Here is a 24351-nt window from a genome sequence, read left to right as displayed (position 1 = left end):
TGCTTGTCGACCCGTTTTTAAACTCTGCTCTTCTGACGACCGGTAGATAGCGTCGCCTCTAACACGAGCTTGTGGCACACGTATCAACTTATTTACTCTATTCCTACTGTACAGCTGACCTTGCAGTCTCTCATTTTACCCAATGATTTTGTTGAACAAAGTTTGCATGCTGTACGACTACAGAAGAGGCTCGCGTGGCAGCGGGAAAGCTCATCACTAGGTTCATGGCGGACGCACGATCAGTGTCAATAAGGATGGTCAACAAGGAGGCGGCCCACGCCGTGCTCGTGGAGCGGCGGGTGTTGATTGCCGTCACTGCATTTCTATCCATAGGACTAATGTTATGGATAATCGCAATTTCTACCTCCTACTGGGGAATTGTGGATGGCGGAAAAGGTATATACGTAGCGACGACGAAGCGCTACTTTTTACAGTCGCACTCTGGAATTTGGAAAAGCTGCCGCATGTCTTATGAGAATAAGACCAAAGACCTTGTTTCTGGTAAGTACCACTCCAAGTTACCTGTAATTTATTTCCCTTAATATAAATCAAACAAAATCTAATTTGTATTTCTTGCACCTAACCCACTTTGTGAACTGTCCCACCTAACCCATGTATACTAAATCATCATAAAAATTACAAATATTTTTGCAACTATAATTTAACCTCCATACTCACATAAAGATCTGTATCATTAATGACAATAAATGCTGAATAATTTATGACATGAAACCTATCTAATGAAATGCCAGTGGCCAAGAAGTACAGTGGAACTACTAAACCAGGAACAACGTGTGTGTGTGTGTGTGTGTCACGTACGAAATTAGATGGCAATTGTTGGACTGTTTGAGGGAGTGACACAGAGGATACAACATCGTTGGTCCTCTGTAAATATACTTTACTGTTGGGACCCTTAGAAGCATTATGTCCTAATGGTGCTTCAGAAAAGTTCCAATACTGTTATTACATTGTAAATATTCCAGTGGTCCTTTAGATGTCGTCCTTTTAGAATTATCGTTGTCCTTGTTGAATTAGAAATATTCATGCAGTTAATGTTTTAGAAGACGTCTTAGTATCGGTACTTCTGTATACGTGTTATTTTAATACTTTAGAAATATTACATTTTTCGTTGCTAAAGAAATATGTCTCATCAGAATCCACAAGGGAGGTGAAGGGGCGAGGGGCTGTTGTTATAATGTTATTAATGATCTTCAACAAGGAAGGTCTTTAAACCCAACAGCAATAAAACAAAATACGAAAGGTAGAACTACGTTAGGGAGGGGAGAGGGAGATTGGGTGGAGGGAAAAGGGAGACTGGGTGAGGGGAGAGAGGGAGGCTGAGTGAGGGGAGAGAGGGAGAGGGGATTGAGTGAAGGGAGAGAGGGAGACTGAGTGAGGGGAGAGAGGGAGAGGGGATTGAGTGAAGGGAGAGAGGGAGACTGGGTGAGGGGAGAGGTTTAACAAGTTTAGGTCTAGTTAATATGACGGGAGAAATTTTGAAATAAAAAAAAATACTTCGGTAATATATACGAATATTCCCTACAAAAATAAAACTATCACTACTACTACTACTACTAATGGTCGGAGTGCTAGTTGGTGTCGAAACGTACTATCAGTCACGAAGAATGGAGACTTGTAGACTGGAGGAATAAGGAGGAAAACTATGGGGGAGTGGAGGGTGAAAAAAGCTTTGAGGAAATTTAAATAAGTGTAGTTAAGGAATGGGGACTGAGGGAAAAGGAGTGTGGAGAGGTTAGGAAAGTGTGGAGGAGGAATGTGGAGAGGTTGGGAAAGTAAGTGTGGAGGAGTTGGGTGCAGGTTAAGGAGGGAGGAGAAGGACTCAGTCTGAGGCATTATGAGGTAGATAGGATAACTGACCACTCGCTTCACCGTTTTATCTAACACTCTCTCACAGTTCTCGCTCCCTCTCTTCACACACACACGTACGTTTTTCAGGAAAGAAATCTATTTTATATCACAGTGGAAAATCACTATGATATATGTTATTGTTGTGTTAAGGATAATCTCCATTTGTCAGTTCTAATGTATTACCCATTTTCACCCATAATATTAATTATGATGAAAAACCATGATATTTAAGTTGTCACGCTGGAGACGCTGGAACTAGGCTGTGTAATTTTGATGATAAGCCGACCTTCGTGAGTGTCATTTCGATACTTTACAGCGATAATTTGTGATGTTATAGAATTGTTAATTATCAAAAAGCAAAAAACCTTTTAAACTCAAGGTTAGAACATTTAATCTAAAAGAGAGGTCTCAGTAAGATTTATTTATTAAAGACAAGGAAGTACACGAGAACCAACCACCTATCTTCCGTCCTCCTCGCACCCACGACTAAATCATAACAGGAGATCAGATCAGTCTACCATGTCCTTGACCATGCGTGAACAATAGATTGATATTTTTACCATCTCCATAATGACAGGAGAAAATTTCCCATGTATGAAACAATTGTACACAATAGCATATCAATACGTGGATTTCTGCACCAGGAGTAAATTATACAGTATAGCAATTGTGAAGGTCGGGTTGTGGACTGACTCGGCCAAACGAACTGTCAGACTCAACCCTCACCTCCTCCTCTAGTAGCGACCCTCAGTGTTTTTGGGAGAAGGTTGTGGGATAAGCAAAGAATAACGTTAAAATGTCAATATACTAACGACTTATAAGATACCAAATTTAACCTGTCCTAAACTAACCTAGTATATCTTCAACCACTATGATAACACTTCGTTTATCGTAATGTAAGCCGCTTCACACAGTTTCAGCGGTGGACATGAGAGAATCAGTCTAGGGGGGGCGGGTCTAGAGGTGTTGGCTTTCTGTTGAGATAAGATGCATGTCCTGTTAGTGAGACATACGACGTTTTCCATTTTCTACATCGGAAGTTGGAAATACAGAAGCGAAGCTGTGATATAACTTGTGCTCAACTTTGATTTTGGTTAGTGTTGATGTACCCTTATAGTTTTGAAACGTCTGTACCTATATTTATACCTGCTATACTTGTATCTACTGTACTTGTATGTTCTTTATCTATTTATATTCATTATGCCTGTCCTTTATCTACTGTACCTCTACTTGATCTGCTGGTTCTTTATGTTACTCTCAGTTGGTAATTGGCAGGACATGCATTCGACATTGAGCTGCTCACCAGTTGTTAACTCGTCAACAAAGGCTTCTCGAACTAGACATTAACCTCACTTGTCAGTTTTACTTTTACACAAGTCCAGCAGCTCAGAGTCGGATTATTTTTTTCAAGTAAATCCTCAGAAAAGCCCAAAATCTCTCGTTTAATGACTCCCAGTGACAAAAATCAGTGCTCCCCACTCGTCTTGGAGGATGCGCTGTCCACAAGGCTTCCCACATCACATCACCTCCATTCCTATTCTATGTCCTTTGAGGGGTGGTAAGCCGAGGTGGGTAGGTTCGATGTGGTCAGCACCATGTACTTGTGGCCGGTCTCACATAATATAGTCATTTGTCACCAACTGGGAGTCAAGCGTAAGTTGTTTTTATTTCTTTACAGGGACCATAGGTAAACACTATTGGTCTTCTCTCTACTGAACAAATGTTATACTGAAGCAAGCCTTGATGTTAGCCCTCTGTGGTGCTCAAAATAGTACGTTAAGATTTCTTGTACTGTCCAATATAAACAAACAATTGGATACAACGCCGCCGCCTCTTCACAACAAACACAGACTGACATTAGTTGTCTCTCCAGCAGTGAACACAACCCAGTATTGATTTCCATTGGTTGTTCCCGTGTTTGTGCTGGGAGAACATCATTAATGTTAATCATGATAATCACATTCATTAATTTCTACCCACATTTATTTAGAAGCGCATGTGAGGTCGGCCAGGGTATGTGAGGTCGGCCAGGGCACGTGAGGTCGGGCTGGGCATGTGAGGGCGGGCAGGGCACGTGAGGGCCTGACAAACCTTGATCACAACCCACCCTGGCATGACACCCAGGAAGCATCAGCCACTCGCCGAATGTCTTTTTAACGAGAAAGAAAACAGAGGTCTCGTTAGCACAGATTTCTACATTCTTATCAGTTCGGAGGCTGTTGTGACTTGAGACCCATTATAGTTGTGGATTGTTGTAAGATGTTTAACTTGTCCTTTAACGCAAGTCCACCACAAAAAAATTAGATTAATTAAATATATTTTTCATGTTTTTTTGAGTTTCTGACAAGGAGCAAATGTTTTAATGGTCAATATTGATGGGTTCATGTACGCTTGGATTCAAATGTAATGAAAATGCTGCATTTGCAATTAAATGTGGAATGATCATTTACCCTGAAATTGCACTTGCAGCCGTGAGGTGTATGGGTTGTGGTGGAGAGCATGGGTTGAGGTGGGCGGAGGGTCGTGAGGTGTATCTTCCAGCTAGTAGCTAGCTATTAATATTAAACTATCCTGCTTCATTATTCTTCATAACAAATCTGATTTTTTAGTTTTGTAAAATTATTTTCACTAGACCTACGGGGGGGCCCTCTGGGACGCGGAGTTCTGGACCACTACCCAGTTGCCTCCCTCCCTTAAATACGGTCCTCTGAATTGTATGTTTTCGTCAACGTACCTGGGTTGAAATATAATGGCTTTTCAGTGTGTGTGTGTGTGTGTGTGTGTGTGTGTGTATTGCAAAAAATTATAAAAGTTGTGACAATTTTCTTCTATTGCGTACGTGAACTTTATATAGTTGGCTGTAAGTCTTGTAACATCTTTCGTGTGTATATGAATTAAGGAAAACTAAAACGTTAATAAACTAATCTTACACAGAAACAAGAGGATGAGGTTTGAACCAGATTAACCTCTTTTCTCTCTGTATATCACCAATGACAAGACACGAAGGGAATGAACTACTGACGTCAATCAACCTCTTCTATACCACACAAGTAAACACACTACTGTACCTGTGTTGTGAGAGACCTGAGACACATACACACAGTCATAATATTCCATCCCGTCACAGTAGAGAAGTTGGTAAAATTGCAGTTCGGCCAATATGCCCTAGTAGTTTAGAATTGAGTTAATCCTGTGTATTTTGGTGTGATTTAATCGAAAGTACCCGTTTTAGAATTATCACCCCCCCCCCCCTAAAAAAGGTATGGAAAACTTTAAAATTCATTTCTGACGTTATTATTCTTTGGAAATGTGGTCAGAAATACTCCAAATAAGGAGATATAAAGGTTGGGGATGGTTAAAACAGTCGGCCGTGTATTGACCGAAACTGCAATAATACCGAGAAGTTCGTATATCAGTTCTCAGATACGTGTGGTGTACGCTCCAGGTGTGGTGTACGCTCCGGGTGTGGTGCACGCTCCAGGTGTGGTGTACGCTCCAGGTGTGGTGTACGCTCCAGGTGTGTCGGGCCAGAAGTAACTAGTATACTCTTACCAGGAAGTAATTATGGTATTGGATTCTTTACGTAATGTCCCCCTGACGTAGTGTATACCAGCGCCTTTCTTTTTAACTCTTTATCTTAATGTGTTCTGTGTATTACTAACACTATTTACCAAGAGGAATTAAGTGTAATATTATTTAAGCCCGCGCCATCTTAGTTTGTCTCTCCTATACGTAATCTAATGGAACCAAATATAATTTTCGTTTCTTTACCTTAAGAACAATTTGCCTCTTCAAATTAATTTACAATTTATATAAAACAAAAGCTTCATGACTTTAAAAAGGGAAGTCACGCTGTAGATTGAGAGGGTCGGAAAGGGATTGTCACGGTTACTTAACGTTGTGTCTTGGCTCCAGTAACAGCAGCAATAATGTTCACCTCCCACAGGGTAACACGCGTTATATTTTTGGGTATTATTGCAGTTTCGGTCAATACACGGCCGACTGTTTCAACCATCCCCGACCTTTAGATCTCCTTATTTGGAGTATTTCTGACCACATTTCAACCAGAGGGCAAAGAACAATAACCTCAGAAAGGAATTTTGAAGTTTTTCCATACTTGGAGGGGGGGTGGGGGTAACTCTTTAACGGGTACTTTCTCCTGGAAATAAAGGTCAAATTCGATTAACTCACACAAAAATACACAAAATTAACTTATTTCTAAACTACTAGGGCATATTGGCCGAACTGCAATTTTACCAATTTCTCTACTGTGACGTGTAAATTTTAAAGAGGGTTAAAAGAGTTGATTTGCGAGCTACAGGTGGCGTCACGTTAATAGTATGTGCACACTTACATTAATAGGCAGATATCATATTCATGCATAAATCCATTCATTATGCAAATTTTTCCCAGTTACAAACTATTCAATCATTCATTAACTCACTAAATTTCCTAGCTAGAGACCTATTAAATCATTAACACTCGCCTTACATACCAAGGTAAAGTTCCCGGGTCTGGCTATGATAACTTGCACTGAGAGTTTTGGTTAGTTCTTTCCACAATTAATTTATAAATAACTTCCCATCTCCGTGATTACGAATGAACACTCTGGCCCAGGGAAGCTGTAGTAAGCGTCCGTACGCAAGATGGTGAAAATCCAACTGATTTTCCCAGTCAATCAAACTACACGGGACAGGGACGTCACAGTGGGGTGGGTAACACCGTCGAACTACCTAACTACCCTCTTACAGGACAAGCAGAGACGAATTGTAAGTTGAGGATTCAGAGTAATTGAAGAATTTTAAAATTTTATAGTGAAATGGACGGAATTTTAATATCCATATTTTATACGACAAGTATTAGCCATAAATTGCTTTGAGGGTCTAAACGCGAAACACATCACTGGCACTGTTCTAACCTAACGGAACCTAACCAAACCTAACCTGTGAAATACACAAATCATTATCACAATGAACTAATTATCTGTCTACATCTGGCAGAATATAAAAAAAAATGCTCATCAGTGTTGGCTGGGTGACTCGTCCTCGCTCTGGGCAATAACTTCGAAATTCAAAAGATCCAGACTGGCTTTCATCAGCATGGCTTTTTTTTTTTTAATTTATAACCTGACGTGATAGGTCGCTCGGGGTGATGCGTTCTAAAGACTCAAAGACTGCGGGTGTTTTGATTTTTTTATTCCTATTTCCTGCTCTGTTTTAGGGGAATAGTTAAAGATACTCTGTTTCGTTTTATTTTTTTACCTTATCGCGGAGGAACAATTGGCTGTGACCGATAACTTAGTGGTGATATCTGGGTTTGCATTAGTGTATATGTTCAATTTACACCGTTGGGAAGTGGGTCACGTTCGCTACCCAGGGGAGGAATTCGATCCTAATTTACATCGCCCGCTGAGGATTGGCCGCATTCTCGCTTTTCCATTTTTTTAAGAGATAAAATAGGCTACGTTTTCTTTACGTATCTAGAAAGTGTAGATCACTTTTATGTAACGAAGACAAGCTGCGTTTACTTTCTTTTAGAGACGTTGAACTGGGTTTTTTCCTCAAGATAATACGATTCGCCATTGCTTAGGAGTTGTGTTCATTGCCCTAACAGATGAATTGGGGAGGTTGCAAGTGTGGGAGTGAGGGAGAGGGTGTAAGTATGGGAGTGAGTGAGGGAGTGTACAGGTGTGGGAGTGAGGGAGAGAGTGTACAGGTGAGGGAGAGAGTGTACAGGTGTGGGAGTGAGGGAGAGAGTGTACAGGTGTGGGAGTGAGGGAGAGGGTGTAAGTATGGGAGTGAGGGAGAGGGTGTAAGTATGGGAGTGAGTGAGGGAGTGTACAGGTGTGGGAGTGAGGGAGAGAGTGTACAGGTGTGGGAGTGAGGGAGAGGGTGCAAGTGTGGGAGTGAGGGAGAGGGTGTAAGTATGGGAGTGAGTGAGGGAGTGTACAGGTGTGGGAGTGAGGGAGAGAGTGTACAGGTGTGGGAGTGAGGGAGTGTACAGGTGTGGAAGGAGTAAGTTTGGTGGCTCACTCCCTTGTCATATTGATTCTAAGGTGAGCTCTTACAGGTGTGACCGGCTCTGACACGCACACCTTGCCCCACGCCACCACTACTACACGCTACCCAACGCCTACACTGCACGCTACCCAACGCCCACACTGCATGCTACCTAAACTGTTCCCTACATCCACTCTCCTTTATCCTAAACACACACACACTAACACCTGCCATACGCACACCATTTCACGCTATTGGAACCCATTTATCGTTCTGCCATACTGTCACGCTAAACTTAAAGCTGTCTCACGCTATGCAGGCAACACACGCCACGCTCGTTATCACCATAGGAGAAATTGAGAGTTGGGATGATAGTTGTGGTCCTCACACTTGCAACGTAAATAGAAACACTACATAACATCACCACACACACACTACGGAAAGGTACGGTTATATGCTAATTAGTCTTGCTGTAACCTACATATATACGTATGGAGAAAGGATGATATAATTATGTATATACCAGTTTATATACATTGTGAATATACGTATGTAAATATATATGTATGTATGTATATATATATATATATATATATATATATATATATATATATATATATATATATATATATATATATATATATATATATATATATATATATGATGTTCGGTTCCGAATTCTTAAAAGGTTACTCGGCTGCCCAAACTGTGCTCATTAACCTTGAGGCAGAGAAAGACGGGATAAGAATTACACACGCTCGACCTAAGAACACACTCTTACTGCACACTCAACCAACACACTCACTGACAGCAACACACGCATACGGGACAGTCATCACTACATAAGCGTATACTTAATAAGACCCCCTCCACCCCCACCCCCCATGACTATCTACACCCCCCTCCCCCTCTCCCTGGGTACCCTTGACCACACTGCTCACAGGTCACTGATTATGATGATGACATCTTTTATTTGTGTGTCTGTACAGTATGTCCCTCCGTCAGTATAAATCATGAACACGAAACTTTGCCTGAATAATTAACATAGTCTGGTGTTTGTCATGCATGAAGTTAATATACGAATTTCATGTAGTTAAAAGTATAAAAAAACTAACAATTACAATTATCTTCCTGGGTGAGTCGCGTCCATCAAAGAAAACGACGATACATGAGGTAAATACTCCACTGAAAACGCCCAGGTTCCCAGACGTATACCTGGGCTTATAAAATACACAGCTGTAAGTAATGTTGCCAATTACACGTTAATTATCAGAAATTGCCGTTGTTATATACCTCGACGGAAGAAAATTATGAAAAAATAACATTGCAACATTGCTGGAAAACAGGTAATGCAACTGTGGGACGTAATAAACTTTTAAAAAGTTTTGCTAATCATGGGACGCTGTATTATGTAGGTGTAGGAAGGAACTAGGGCCACGCATTTGACCACCTATATAAGCAATCTATATTTATGGTAAACAAGGGATTATAAGCCGAGACATTTATATCAGAAAATATTGTAGTGAATTTTTATAGTGGACAAAAATGAAAATGGTCCATTAGAGGCGATGCGGGTATATAGGCCTAAAAAATTATATACACAATGCCTTATCGAATGTCGTGGTGATCGGGTGAACATTGTTTTCGCTTGTTGTTGTGGATTAATAAGCTCAACAGCCCCGGCCTGCATAACCTCTCATAAACATTACTGGGTTTATTTATAAGGAATGATAATAACTTACAAATAGTTAATGAAAAAAGAAGAATTACCTCAACGTATTCACTGCTCTATAGTTACAATGGCTGAAAATTTTGAATCTTTTGATGATATAAAAAAATATTGAAGCTATGGTCTGTGAATCAGTTCGCAGGAGTGACCTCATTATCAGTGTTATCAGCATGAGAGATACATGTGGAAATATTTAGTGTGGGTTTTTTTTCATCTTTTTAATGTATATCAGACACAAGGGTGAGAAAAATCTGGCTCCCTTGTTGAGGATTATGTATGTGTGTGTGTGTGTGTGTGTGGGCAGTGAGTGAGAGCTAGAACAATAGGCTGTGTGGGGTCGGTACCTAACACATGTACACCCCCGGATGAACACGTCAAAACACATAGAAAAAAACATGTTAACCCCAAATTCTTTCAACCCTTTACCTCTTCCCCATCTCTCCCCTCTCAGGCACTGCACACGACCGTCTTTACTTTCCCCATCTGTAAAGTTAAGTACCTGTGGGGTGTCTTTAGCGCAAACCAGAGGTGGGATAGGGTGGAGGTGGAGGTGGGATAGGGTGGAGGTGGGATGGGGTGGAGGCGGGATGGGGTGGAGGTGGGATGGGGTGGAGGCGGGATGGGGTGAAGGTGGTAGTGCATTAACTTCATCCATCGCCATTTCCCTCATCGTGTTTACATTAATATACAGCCAAGCACCTGTCAGCGTCCCACCACCTGAGCAGCAACACTCCCACTCGGCAAGATAGTTCAGTATACTGTTTAACTCACAACAGTTGAGTCAAGTTGAGCATCACTCGGCTAGATCGAAACTCACTCAATATTGCATGGGAAGGAGATCCCACGCCCCCCTGTTGGACGTAGCTTAGAAAGATATGTCGCTATTTTTCATTCAAACAAGAACTTACTAGATTTTCAGCACTGTGGTTAACAAGAGGGAGGGCTGACGTATTCGTGTGTGTGTGTGTGTGTGTGTGTATGTGTGTGTGTGTTAATGGTGGGTAGAGACAAGAGTTAGCTACAGGTGGTGGTAAAGAGGTCAGGGTGACGAGCCTTGGAGGAACACACAATGAATACAAAGGCAAGTGAGTTTTTTTTTCAAGAAACATGAACTGACGTGAGAAATAAAATCCACCTCAGTGAAATAAACATCGCAAAACACACGATACTTTTTCCCCCTTCTGTTTTTTTCTTTATAAATCAATGTGTTTGGATGTGTAGGATGATTTGTTTGTTTGCAAATTTTCAGTACAGGCCGGGATAAAACTGCGGCGGTGATAAATATGGTCATTGAAAGCACTTAATTGTTTTAATTGTTGGGTTTGGACGCATTTTAATTAACCTGACACTGGGTGGTAACGAGGTCCGGCCGCCGTGAATGGAAGACCACGAAAAACAATTGTTATTTTATATTGTCATTGGGAACGTAGTAAGGGACCTGCTGGTGAACTATCTTAACGAGTCGTGATGGAGACCCCGCTGCCAGGAGGGAGTATTACAAAAGGCAAACACATCGATACCAACCAACAGACTTGCACCGCCGCCACAATAGTCTGCTTTATGATTCGTGACGCCATCGAGAACAGGTGTAAGAGGCATGTTAGATGAGGAGGAGAGGAGGGGGGGAAGGAGGAGGAGGGGGATAGGAAGGAAGAGATGGAGGAGGAGCAGGAGATGAAGGAGAAGAGAAGGAGGATAAAGGAGAAAGCGGGGAAGGAGGAGGGAGAAGAAAATCAGGTGGAGGAGAGGAGGAACAGGGAAAAATCAAAACAATGTATCAGAACACGGCGAATGTATACTGCATTATGTCGGTCTTCAAAGCACACAATTGAATCTTATTTTTCCTCTCTCTTACAACCTGATCACTGTAGACAGTTTTCAATACGTTATTGTTATGAGGACATTGAGACAGGTAATGAAATGTTGTAGTGTATGTTGTAAACTGATGTGTTGTTCTTGCGTACATAAACACCAGGTAGCCATTGATATACGACACTCTTTGATTGGCTTATTCCCTAACCAATGAAAAGGCGATTGCACCAAAAAAAAAACCAAGCTGAAAGTTAGTGATAAATAACTTACGATTTTACAAGAGTTTCATTCAAATGGTTGGAAATGTTAACACATCAGTTAATTTGTTCGTCGATAATTAAGGGAGAAATAATCAACACAATCATAGCTGTAAATTAAGGTAATGGCTGTTATCACACGTCTTGTATCTTAACACACACACACACACACACACACACACACACACACTGATCGCTATAAGAACAGCCCAGTCCCAACCATTGTAAAAATTATCAATAACATGTAATAAATCAGTGTATTCACTCCCAGTAAACACTGCTCCCTACACTGTCACTATGTTGAAATGAACTGTAGTTTGAGCTGATCCCCATCTAAGTTACTATATGTCTTATTTGTGTCACTTATGTCACTTGTATATTATTTGTAATTCGTAACCCATTCCCCAAATATGTAACTGTATATTTTCAGCCTTCTGGCTGCCAAGCTCTTTCAATAAACCGTTAATTATTGTTATTATTATTACACACACACACACACACACACACACACACACACACACACACACACACACACACACACACACACTGGCTTTTAAGAGCTATAGGATGTTAACTTGTTTATGGCGACCAAATTTGCTGCTATCGAGTCTATCAGTGGTTATTAAAATCAGCCAATCAGCCGCTGTCGTTCATCTCTATCTAGTAATGAAAAAAAAAATAAGCAAGCACACTCACCCACACCCACCCATCCACACCCACCCACCCACTCGTAAAGACCACTTTCCTCTCCAGGTGGGCACAACACTCATGGCTTCCTCACTGAAGTCATTATCATCAGCGGTACTTGTGGGTGAGATTAACCAGATACCCTGACACACACAGCGACTCGAAGCCTTCATTTATGATGGGTGAAGGGGAGAGGGTGAAGGGGAGAGGGTGAAGGGGAGGGGGTGAAGGGGAGGGGATGGTACTGGGTGAAGGGGAGAGTAGTGCTAGGGGAGTGAATGGTGTAGTTAAGACGATTAAGAGTGTGGGGAGAGACACAGGGGTGGGGGTTGTCTCGGTGCTCCACTGTATGTACGTTAGAGGAGCAGCTCTGTGTTGGTGGCTTACTAGGGGGATGTATATGTGTGTATGTTTGTGCACGTGTGTAAGCGCGCGTGTGACCTTTACTGCTGTCATCTCACAAACAACCTGTGGGATGGTATGGGAGAGAGAGACTCACTCTGCCGTCGTCACTGTGTCGTGGATGTGTCGAATCTCATGAAGAAGGAATTCGACCGAGGAACATATACGAGATGATCGACCCCAGGTATTGAGATCCCTGTCGCATCCTTCACCCCCTCTCCCTCTTCCTCCTCTCTTACCTATCATCCCCTCTTCTCTCTCAACACCCGTCACCACTCTTCCCTCTCAGTGCGAGGTGTAGCGCTGGCGGTGGGCGTGGTGCCAGCCTCTGCAGTCACAATGCTCTTGTATTTTGGTAGCGGCCCTGGTGCTTCGTGCGACTGTACACATTGTCAGCATTCTGTGTGGCCAGTACCAGGGTCTGCTGAGTCTGCGGTCTCCTGTCTGTGTCTGTGTGATCAATAGCAGGACCTGTTGCGTGTTGGGTCTGGGTAGTCCAGTTGTCTGTTTGTAGGGTTCAATAATCTTTGTTCTCAAAACTTTGTCTCTGGTACATAATGTATTAGGTGCTGTTTCCGTGTAGATCAGCGTCTGTCTGTGCCAATGTGTGTTTGTTTAAGTACTGTCAAATGACCCCTTGGACACGACGAGCTAATTCTTGACCACATTATTTATTTCTTTAAAATCAACAAATTTAATCATCTTAGTGTTCACCAGACCACCGCCGATGTGGTGAAGTTATCAACACAACCAACGAAAGTTTAGTCTTGGCAGTTCCTCGCCAGTTTTGACAAGTTCCCGCCAACCTTGATAATTCCCGCCAATCAAAACTTCAGGTGGACCGAGCTTATGACACGTGTGGCATAACGTGATGGTTTGTTTTCATCGTAGTGTGACATCCGACGAATCTCGAAATACCGCAAGTTGTCAGGGCTGGACTTCTTCCAACAAAATTCCTCGGTTTATAGCTGAAATTTAATCTAATTTCTTAAACTAATGGCCAAAACTCGACATATAACCTTTGCAGACTTTGAATTTGGATATTTGTCATCCCAAAACTATTAAAATCCGAGTGATCGTCGGCCACAATATTTTGGCGCCAAGCAGAGGTGAAGCTTTCTCCGTCTTAGACTTGTGGTTGATACTGTAACAGTGGTTCTATCTGGCCTTGATCTTGACTCTTCTTGTGTCCAGATATCTATGTCCAGCCAAATAGAAATCGCCCACTAAACATTTTAATTAAAATCAAAAGTTTCTATCCGTTTTTGTTGTAAAGTTTTGGTCGAATATGTGATATTAACGAGGGTGGAATGCGATGGGAGAGGGTGGGGGGGATGAGGCGAACATTTCGTATTTCCTTGATCTTCATAATAATCACAAACAAAAAGTTTCTGGCCACGATTGTCCTGAAAATGCCAAGGCAATAGCTGGAAGCACCCATATTGTGGGCTTTTGACAAACAAGAAAAAAAACGCAAACAACCTCTTATAGTCAACATACATATAAGCCAGTCGACGATAACAGGAATAATATCTACAGCTGATCGTTTACTGACACTGATATGAACATCCACAAGAGGTCTACGTTATTTCCCCTGTACTATCGGAGACTGTACAAGAGTGTAAATGTTACTGAATATTGTGGACTCGGGTGTCTTGGACTACCATCAAGCCCCGTGAGGCACCGCGCCAGCTCAAGCAGGTTTCCTGGCCACAATAGAACACCTGCTATTTTACAGCTCATCCTGGGAGAGCAGCTGTAGGGGTAGTTGAGGGGGTGGGGGAGGTTGGTCGACGATGGTCCTCCAGAACGTTGGAAGAGGTAGATGGCGATGGAATATTCATGGTGGTCATAGGAGGGCACAGACGGCGTGCCGACAAACACCGAGGTAAACATTGATTAGTTTACCTGTCCCACGTGGATACTGGTACCCCCCCTCCTCCCTTACTGTCACGTGTCTCTCTTCTTACCAGTGTACCTCGTCATTCTCTCTCTCTCTCTCTCTCTCTCTTATTGTTTGTTTATCTTTTGTCTATGATTTACAGCAGTTTTTCCATCTCTTATTGTGCTTCCCTCGTTAATCTCTCTTTTTTATCTTTATGTCCTCTATGGTTGTCATCCCCCTTTTTGTCTGACGCCCCTGCACACACACACACACACACACACACACACACACACACACACACACACACACACACAGTTGAGAAACGACAAAATTCACTGATGTTAAATACAAGTTCCACGCTACTGGACAACCTCGATTAGGATCAACATTGTAAACTTCTCTCGCTCGCTCCTCTGTTGTCATGGTTGCCTCTGTGACGGGGAAACGTGTTCTTAAGTATCCCGGCTCCACTGTCTATGGCTTTTGTCAGTCTGGGTCAACATGGTTGATGATTCTTTGTTTATAATGATATCTGAAGCGAGTCGATAATTTTTAAGGGGTCATAATCAAGGGTTCGGTGTGTGTGTGTGTGTGTGTTTATAGTGTACAGTATCTCTGGTACGTAAAATTCAGTTGTGTTGGGGAGACACATATCCTCCCAAACACAACTGAATTTTTGTACATGGTTAAGTTCAGGGGTTCAGAGCTGTCATGACACTGATTTATTTTTAAAAGCACATTGACACGCTCTGAATGTAGGCGCGCACACACACACACACACACACACACACACACACACACACACACACACGGTATCGACATAAAGTGTTGTGCCAGTTTACACACAGTGTGGTTGGACCTGTCCCAATATTCAGTGCCATAATATCCTGACCACGGGGGTTAGTTATACTGACACTTTGTGAACTCTACACTGTAATCCTTTTGCTCTACCGCTCACAGGATGAGTATGGGGTGCACAATAAACTAGCCGCTGTAAGTGGCCAAAACAAAAAAATCAATCAATATCGACAAAGATAACTTTTATACTTGTAATACCTGTTTGACGCTGTTTCCTCTATAATGAATCATTCTTGTCTTTATTTTAATTAATCCCTGTCACCCCCCCCCCCCACACTTGGACTGAGATGAACCATGGATGGGAGAACACTGAGTGGGGGGCAAGGGGGGGGGGGAAGGAGAGGGGGGGGGGGTTATGTGGGTCGTTCTATACCAGGCTCGTCGCTGAATAATTCAATGAATAACATCTTGTTTACGCAATTTGGGCGTAATAGTTGAGAGTGAGAATGAGGGAGCGGGTTGAGAAAGAACGAAGGAGAGGAGGAGACAGAGAGAGAAAATCTAGGGATAAGAAACAGAGAGAGAGAGAGAGAGATTAAATAGGCAAACAGAGGCGAAACAGTTGAGCAAGTGATAGAAATAACTGATAAACGGGGAGGGAAAGAGATGAAGGCAGACAGACAGAGGACGAGGTAAACCCAACCTTCGGGTAATAATTTGTTGGTGTGTGAGTTCGACCACAGTATTGATGTAGCGATGACATGCATACTTATTCCAGGTGGGAGGGGGCGGTATACCTGCTCCGGGGTGACAGGTGGGCGGGGCGGGGATGCTCTTGATAACAGGGACGCGAATTTAAGAGAGTTTATTATGTTTTATTGTGCTATTGAATACTGTGGCGTGGTATAGTGTGGCGCGGTCTGTTGTGGTATATTGTGGTGTGCCTTGGTATGGTATGGTGAGATGTGGTATGGTAAAGTATGGTCTGGTGAGGTGTGGTGTGGTAAAGTATGGTCTGGTGAGGTGTGGTGTGGTGTATGGTCTGGTGAGGTGTGGTGTGGTAAAGTATGGTCTGGTGTGGTGTGGTAAAAGTATGGTCTGGTGAGGTGTGGTGTGGTAAAGTATGGTCTGGTGAGGGTGTGGTGTGGTAAAGTATGGTCTGGTGAGGTGTAGTGTGGTAAATATAGTCTAAGGCTGGTCTGGTGAGGTGTGGTGTGGTAAAAGTATGGTCTGGTGAGGGTGTGGTGTGGTAAAGTATGGTCTGGTGAGGTGTGGTGTATGGGTGGTGGTGGTAAAGTATGGTCTGGTGAGGTGTGGTGTGGGTAAAGTATGGTCTGGTGAGGTGTGGTGTGGTAAAGTATGGTCTGGTGAGGTGTGTGGTGTGGTAAATATGGTCTGGTGAGGTGTGTGTGGAAAGTATGGTCTGGTGAGGTGTGGTGTGGTAGTATGGTCTGGTGAGGTGTGGTGTGGTGTGGTGAGGTGGTGGTAAAGTATGGTCTGGTGAGGGTGTGGTGTGGTAAAGTATGGTCTGGTGTGTGTGGTCATGGTCTGTGGTGAGGTGTGGTGTGGTAAAGTATGGTCTGGTGGTGTGAGGTGTGGTAAAAGTATGGTCTGGTGAGGTGGTGTGGTGTGGTAGTATGGTCTGGTGAGGTGTGGTGTGGTAAAGTATGGTCTGGTGAGGTGTGGTGTGGTAAAGTATGGTCTGGTGAGGGTGTGGTGTGGTAAAGTATGGTCTGGTGAGGTGTGTGGTGTGGTAAAAGTATGGTCTGGTGAGGTGTGGTGTGGTAAGAGTATGGTCTGGGTGTGGTGTGGTAAAGTATGGTCTGGTGAGGGTGTGGTGTGGTAAAGTATGGTCTGGTGAGGGTGTGGTGTGGTAAAGTATGGTCTGGTGAGGTGTGGTGTGGTAAGTAGTAGTGGTAAATGGTCTGGTGTGGTGTGGTAAAGTATGGTCTGGTGAGGTGTGGTGTGGTAAGTATGGTCTGGTGAGTGTGGTGTGGTAAAGTATGGTCTGGTGAGGTGTGGTGTGGTGTGGTAAGTATGGTCTGGTGTGGTGTGGTAAAGTATGGTCTGGTGAGGTGTGGTGTGGTAGGTATGGTCTGTTGAGGTGTGGTGTGGTAAGGTATGGTGTGATGAGATGAGGTGTGGTAAAGTATGGTGTGGTGTTTTGTAGTAGTCTGGAGTAGTGTAATCACATACTGTGGTAGACTGTCTTTTAAAGAATCCTCTAAATCACAGCTGCCCTGAAGCTACTCACAACAGCAATGCTCACACCTGCTCTGAAGCAGTAAGGGTCACCACCAGCCTTTATATCCTTAAAAAAATTTATTAAGAAAAAAAAAGGAGAGAAACCAAAAGTTTCGTTGATGTGACACTTGAGACAGCAGCCCTGCCGGGACAGTGTAGGCAGCTGCCGGAGACAACACCTCTGGAGGCAGAGCCGACCAGGGGCACCCAGCCCAAAGATCCGAAAATGTGTGTGTGTGTGTGTGTGTGTGTGTGTGTGTGTGTGTGTGTGTGTGTGTGTGTGTACTGTTGTGAAATGAAGGCAAAACATGATTACTGTACTCTACATTTTAACGAAATGATCAAGTTCATAGACACGAACGTTACTCAATAAAAAAAAGGCCACAACAGGACACCCATTAATACACATAACTAACCTTAAGACTAACCAACCTAAAACTCACCTAACCTAACCTAACCTAACCTAATCCAACCTAACCTAACCTAACACCCCAGTTAATCTTCAAGTAAAATATGCTTAGGGAGGGAGAGGGGGGGAGGTAAATCTACAGCTGACGTGATCCAACTTTAGTATGTAAGTTATAACAAAATAATAACTTTCAATACACAAAAAATTATACCTTTTACATATTTACTATTTATTTTTTACGAAAACTTGGTAATAATTTTTTCCAGTAGATAAAGAGAAAAAAATCATTATATAAAATACCTAAAATAACAGTAGACGTCTTATAAGGGAAACTGTGTGTGAATGCTTTCTACAAGGGTTACGATCCGTACTGATGGTAAGGTCTGGTGGTGGTGGCTGAAGCAAGGCCTAGTCAGTCTGAGGAACCAAATTACAACAGAGTTAAAACTAAATTGTTGTTTAGTGTGTGTGTATAGGGAACAACTGATTATCTGGGGAGTTTTGCTGATTAACTCATGACAAGTGAAGGAATGGGAGAGGGAAGAAGTAGGGAAGGGAGATGAGGAGGATGATTATGAACGAGGAGTGATAAGAGAAAGTATAGGAAGAAGGGGATGAAGAACAAAGAGAAAGAAAGAGGAAGGATGAGAAAGAACAGGACAAAGAAGAGAATATATACAAGTTATGAGAAGTATAGGAATGCGGCCACTTGTCGGTGTGTGTGTGTGTGTGTCCTTGCCACCTCAACTCTGTCTCGCTGTTCACGTCCTCGCCCCAACAGTCACCATTCACCCCCGTATTGGCACTCTCAAATGTTAACACTGACTCATGCTGCAGGGTATACCGTTCACCCTATTTCACTACTACTGCGCATAATGTCTTCTATCTCAAGTATACTGTAGAGTCAAACCGCAGTCTGCGTTTGCTATAGGTAAACATGTATCAATATTTATGTTTTGTGAGTTTCCTTGGTGACAAAAATTGGGAACATAAGACGTGTTAGTGGACGGTAGGACGGGTTGCTGTGTGTACCCCTGACCCTCTCACAGTAAGTCCATCAACTTGAATTGCAGTTCACGAATAGTATCGATTTGCCTTCCTTTGCATAACATGAGAAACTACAAAGTTGATAATTGTTTCCAGTGTGAGAGTCATCTGCGAAGTTGTAACAAAGTAGAATTTGAGTGTAGTATGAACCTTCTAAAGGTTTAAAAGTCGCAGTAGACGAGATGACACCGAGCGTGGGCTTTGTTAGGTCAAACTATCATAAAAAAGGGGTTGTTAATCACATAGTGTCACCACACTGAACTACCTGATAGTGTAACGATAGCGTGTACGAGAACTGCTCAAGCCTCTTGCAGGTAAACAAGCGTGCATAATTCAGGGAGGAGGAGGTTGCCACACCGGCAGCAACTCGTAGCAAGGGAACATACCTGCTGGGTCGCCCACGTCCCGCTCGCCGCCCCCTGTTAGGTGGCGCCCCCTTAGGGTCTTGCTCCACACATGCCCTCGCCCAAGGGTTACTGATGGCCTTCGCATGTCAAGATGGCCACGTGTCACCAGGAAATAAACCTCAATAGAATTTCTTCTAGAGATTAAAAACAGATTTACACATTAAACAAACCGGAGGTACATTTTGATGCTTACAAAATTACTCGCGTCAACTTGGGGTGATTTCGCGTACGATTACAAGATAATTTTTCAGGCACGATTCATTTATATAAATAATTGTTAAGTAGAGACGTGAACTGACGAGAACCATCCACCCAGCGAACTATTTTCACGCGGGCTATTGTTTAAACAAGTCAATATCCTGGCAATATACGACGACTGCCAAGTCTAGAATTAGCTTATAATTTTCACAGTAAAATGTACACTTACACTACAGCGCTGAGTTACACCACCTGTGATCATGCTCAGTGCCGGCGTTACTAGTTCCTTCGACGTCATCATCACTCTACTGCACACGACATGAGAGGAAACACAAGTGCGTGCGTTACATTATAATTATATTTCGTATTTCTGTTTGTAATGAAACACTGCATCATCCACAGCCATTGACGCGCGCGCACGCACGCACACGATGGAATCATTCTTTTCTAACTTTGCAACTGGGGAAGTACCGAGTAAATGCGGTCGAGGATGGCAGGAGAGAGGTGGTAAGGGTGAGGTGGCAGGAGTGAGGTGGCAGGAGTGAGGTGGCAGGAGTGAGGTGGCAGGGGTGAGGTGGCAGAGGTGAGGTGGCAGGGGTAATGTGGGAGGAGTCAGGTGGCAGGGGTGAGGTGGCAGGGCTGAGGTGGCAGGGCTGAGGTGGCAGGGGTGATGTGGCAGGAATCAGGTGACAGGGGTCATATATTGTACACCTGCATCAGGGGCTGAGGGGCTGTATCCCCAGGCCCACTAGAAACATAAGTCCACAAAATTCGTTAAAAAATATATGCCCTTTCTCTAATAAGTCTCTTAGACTAGCACAAAATAGCCAGTCCGGTCGCCACAGGCGATAAAAAATCCTGGCGGGCGAGTTGAAATAGTGAGCTTTTCCGGCTGGCGATAATTATTTTAGATCTCATTACTGTTTATATTTTGCGCCGCTGACGTTCAAATTTACCGCCCTGGGCAAGAGAGTACTCATGCCTTGGGGTTGACAAATAGAAGACTTCTCGAGCTGTGATTGGCTCTTGATGACATAAGTTTGATGCTATTGGCCAAAGTATGAAGGTTTGGAGCTTCTCAGTCGCGGGAGATGGGAGTTTGCTTACGGTCTTTCAGCCGAGTGCCTGATTTTCGAGTGATCAAATACCTATAAAATAGAAGTTTATAATAGATGACATTGTAATAGATATGTAAACTAAAAATCAATTACTGCCATAATTATATACACATACATAAAATATACATACAAGCATATATTCATACATATAAAATATACATTCATAAATACATACATATTAGCCTTTATACTCTATCCTATACAAATAGCCTAAGATAGGCCCTCTGGACTTAATTAGCCCCAGGCCCACGAGACCCTAGTCCTTCCCTGACCTGCATTACTTATTATAATTCGGACGTGTTGATTTCAAGAAAGCATGTAGTAGGCCCACAGTCAATCACTCCAGACCTATTGTAACACAGCACAAACTATCGTTACAATATCTGAGTTCAATAAACAACATAACTTAAATCATATACTCTTAAGGCGATGCAACGTGATTATGACACCCACCTGTTGAGTCGACGCCCACACTGACCCACCACATTGATACGGCATTTGATGATGGTATAAATCAGGTAATATTGTACTGCGGGGGCCCCATAGATAAGTGTTGCAGCACAGGAAGGTAGTGGAACTGTTTATGTTTATAAGATTACTGTAGAACAATTCTATATTTAAGGAAGGAAGAGAAATTCGATAAAAGTCAGTGATAACGTCTATTATTTCAAAGTTAGCAGTTATTCTCATTTTTCAGCGCTATCTATTCTGTGTATGACCAACGAGAAATGTGTTTGCTTTTTTTTCCCACCGAACGGTGCGCGGTGTCTCAGTCGTATCTCATATTGTGGTCAATTTTGTAGATACAGTATCAACAGTGATACAGTTTTTGCTATAAGGTATTCATATTAACAAAGTTTTTGCTCTCAATAATTGTTGTAAATGTCAGAATAGTGTAATAACTAACCTTGTAACGCGCTTAAAGACCTTTGTTGTTGAAGCGCTTATAAAATATTAGTCTTCACGTTAACACGATTTAGCCTGATTTCAAAGACGACTTATTGCGTGTAGTGAAATTTTATTTTAGTATTTTACATTATCACCATGCTTGCCCGTCGCATGAGTGATTGTGTGTATAATCTGCGAATCGGAGTACAGTACTGTATCTACATTTCTTGTGAGTGCTAGGAGTTCGAGGAAGTGAGTCAGCAGGAAACTGGCCGGGCCGGGGCGCCGACTCACAGATCACAGTACCCAGGCTGGGTAACCCAGCTGGAGCCTTTTGGTGGCGCTACCACGGTCTTGGTCACGTGCCACCTTGGCCACCCAGCTCAGGTGTTGTTCCCGGGTTATTTCAGGGACGCAGGTGCCCCGGGACCCTGTGCCGCAGCAGGGTGACACTGGTTATTCGACATGTTCCTATTCTCCCTCATTAACAGCTTTTTTTTTAAACTTAAGAAGTTCACGGTCGTATGAAGCAGTAGAAGGTCGTTGATTTTCACATCTGGCGTAGACATACATTTACTCTCTTTTTTTTGTGTAGCCTAGTTGTTTGCCAGAGACAGCAGTGATGTGCACAGGGAGATATCTGACTTAATAACTTCCTCCGCTTTCTACTGGAACTTGGTATTGATCTCCGAATTATGTTGAAGTGTCTCTCAGAAAACATTTTTTTTTTTATTGGGCACTCCCCTACATCCTTGTGTAAGGTGAAGCGCAGAAGCGTTTACAGCGCCCAACAGGGAAGCATGCTAAGTTCATGCTTGCCTTTATGTCTCATGAGTTAAGGGCGTAGAAGCCTGAAGAGTCAAGGGGGTAGAAGCCTGAAGAGTCAATGGTTTATGTCATCAAGTTATTGGAAGCTCCAACAACTTGTCCCTGAATTCGAATTCGCAACTTTCGATTTACACCAGGTACCTACTTTACTGCTAGGTGAACAGGGACTAATGGGGGCGAGGAAGTAAGTCCAAACAACTTCCACCGGCCCGGGAATTGAACTCGTGACATCTCGCTTGCGAGGCAAGAACGGTACAGCTTCTACCACCGGTCCCCCAGAGAACGTTATGTTTTACGTCCAGTTTGCACCCTTGTATGGCAGCTGGCTAATGTGATTTATTATCGTCTCTTTAGTTAGTTACGTACGGTGCCCGTTTTGTAAAATAGTCTAAGATCTTTCTCCTCTCCTCAACCTGCTGGTGTATATACATTCAGTAGACTCTCCATCATTCGCTGATGCAGGAGACAGTCACACAGGTCCTCGGGTAGTCGATTTTTCCCTGACACTTAACATCATGGGATAATCACCTAGAAAACATATCTAAGTACAACGTCAGAAATATTACAAATTGTTTATTGTAAGTAAAAGTCTATCTTAGGTAGGCAATGGTTTCAGTGATTATTCGTTATCATGAACCTTGTTGTTTCAGACATCTGCACAAACCACAAGCTCTTCCCGAAGATGAAGCCTCTCCACCCGGTATTCCTCGGTAAGTTGTACCTCCTTGCCACATTTTAACTTATTTTTAATTAACTCCCACTCGATTTGTTATTGATGATGGTCGTGTACAGAATAAAAACTACAGATAAACATTAGTATGTACTGTACGGGACCTAAGTCAGCAGGTATGTACGAGTATGGCCCTTCCGACCACCACCAGAGTACCTCTTGACAATAACCAGCTGTCAGCATGGTTGGCTGCTGGCAGTGACTTAGCTGTCAGGTTAAGTGATAGCGACAGGCTTTCTGTTTCGGTGACGGTGACTTGGTTGTAGCTGTTTGGGCTGTCAGAATGGGTGATAGTGCCTGGGCTGTCAGAGTGGGTGATAGTGCCTGGGCTGTCAGTGTGGGTGATAGTGCCTGGGCTGTCAGAGTGGGTGATAGTGCCTGGGCTGTCAGTGTGGGTGATAGTGCCTGGGCTGTCTGTGTGGGTGATAGTGCCTGGGCTGTCAGTGTGGGTGATAGTGTCTGGGCTGTCAGAGTGGGTGATAGTGCCTGGGCTGTCAGTGTGGGTGATAGTGGCCTGCTGTCAGTGTGGGTGATAGTGGGCTGTCAAGTGATAGTGGGCTGTCAGTGTGGGTGATAGTGCCTGGGCTGTCAGAGTGGGTGATAGTGCTGTCAGTGTGGGTGATAGTGCCTGGGCTGTCAGTGTGGTGATAGTGTCTGGGCTGTCAGTGTGGGTGATAGTGCCTGGGCTGTCAGAGGGTGATAGTGTCAGTTTTAGAAGTGGCAACAGTGAATAACATCACCAAATATTAACATTAACCAATCCTCGCCACACTCTCACGACCCACTACCACCACCACTCACACGGCCTACCACTACCACCACCACCACCCACACGACCTACCACCACACACGACCTACCACCACCACCCACACGACCTACCACCACCACCCACACACCCACCACCACCACCACACACCACCACCACCACCCACACGACCACCACCACCACCACACCACCGACCACCACCACCACCCACACGACCTACCACCACCACACGACCTACCACCACCACCCACACGACCTACCACCACCACCCCACGAC

At 43.4% G+C, this 24351-nt stretch overlaps 1 protein-coding gene across 2 annotated transcripts in view; it reads left to right on the top strand.

Moving 5' to 3' along the window:
• The first annotated feature begins 254 nt into the window (after positions 1 to 254).
• Positions 255 to 24351, top strand: part of LOC121870973 (voltage-dependent calcium channel gamma-7 subunit-like) — a 32980-nt gene continuing 8883 nt past the window's right edge. The window contains exons 1-2 of one of the 2 annotated variants that reach the window (XM_042372968.1): positions 255 to 501; positions 23228 to 23287. In XM_042372968.1, coding sequence (XP_042228902.1) covers positions 255 to 501; positions 23228 to 23287 — 307 coding nt within the window. Of the gene's footprint in view, positions 502 to 4897; positions 4920 to 23227; positions 23288 to 24351 lie in introns of those variants that run through there. The other variant, XM_042372969.1, reaches the window with a different exon arrangement.

This window comes from Homarus americanus, unplaced genomic scaffold (genome assembly GCF_018991925.1).
Source record: "Homarus americanus isolate GMGI-L3 unplaced genomic scaffold, GMGI_Hamer_2.0 scaffold52512, whole genome shotgun sequence".
Lineage (NCBI taxonomy): Eukaryota > Metazoa > Arthropoda > Malacostraca > Decapoda > Nephropidae > Homarus > Homarus americanus.
The sequence above is the reverse complement of the archived record's forward strand: the minus strand, read 5'-3'. Positions and strand labels throughout refer to the sequence as shown.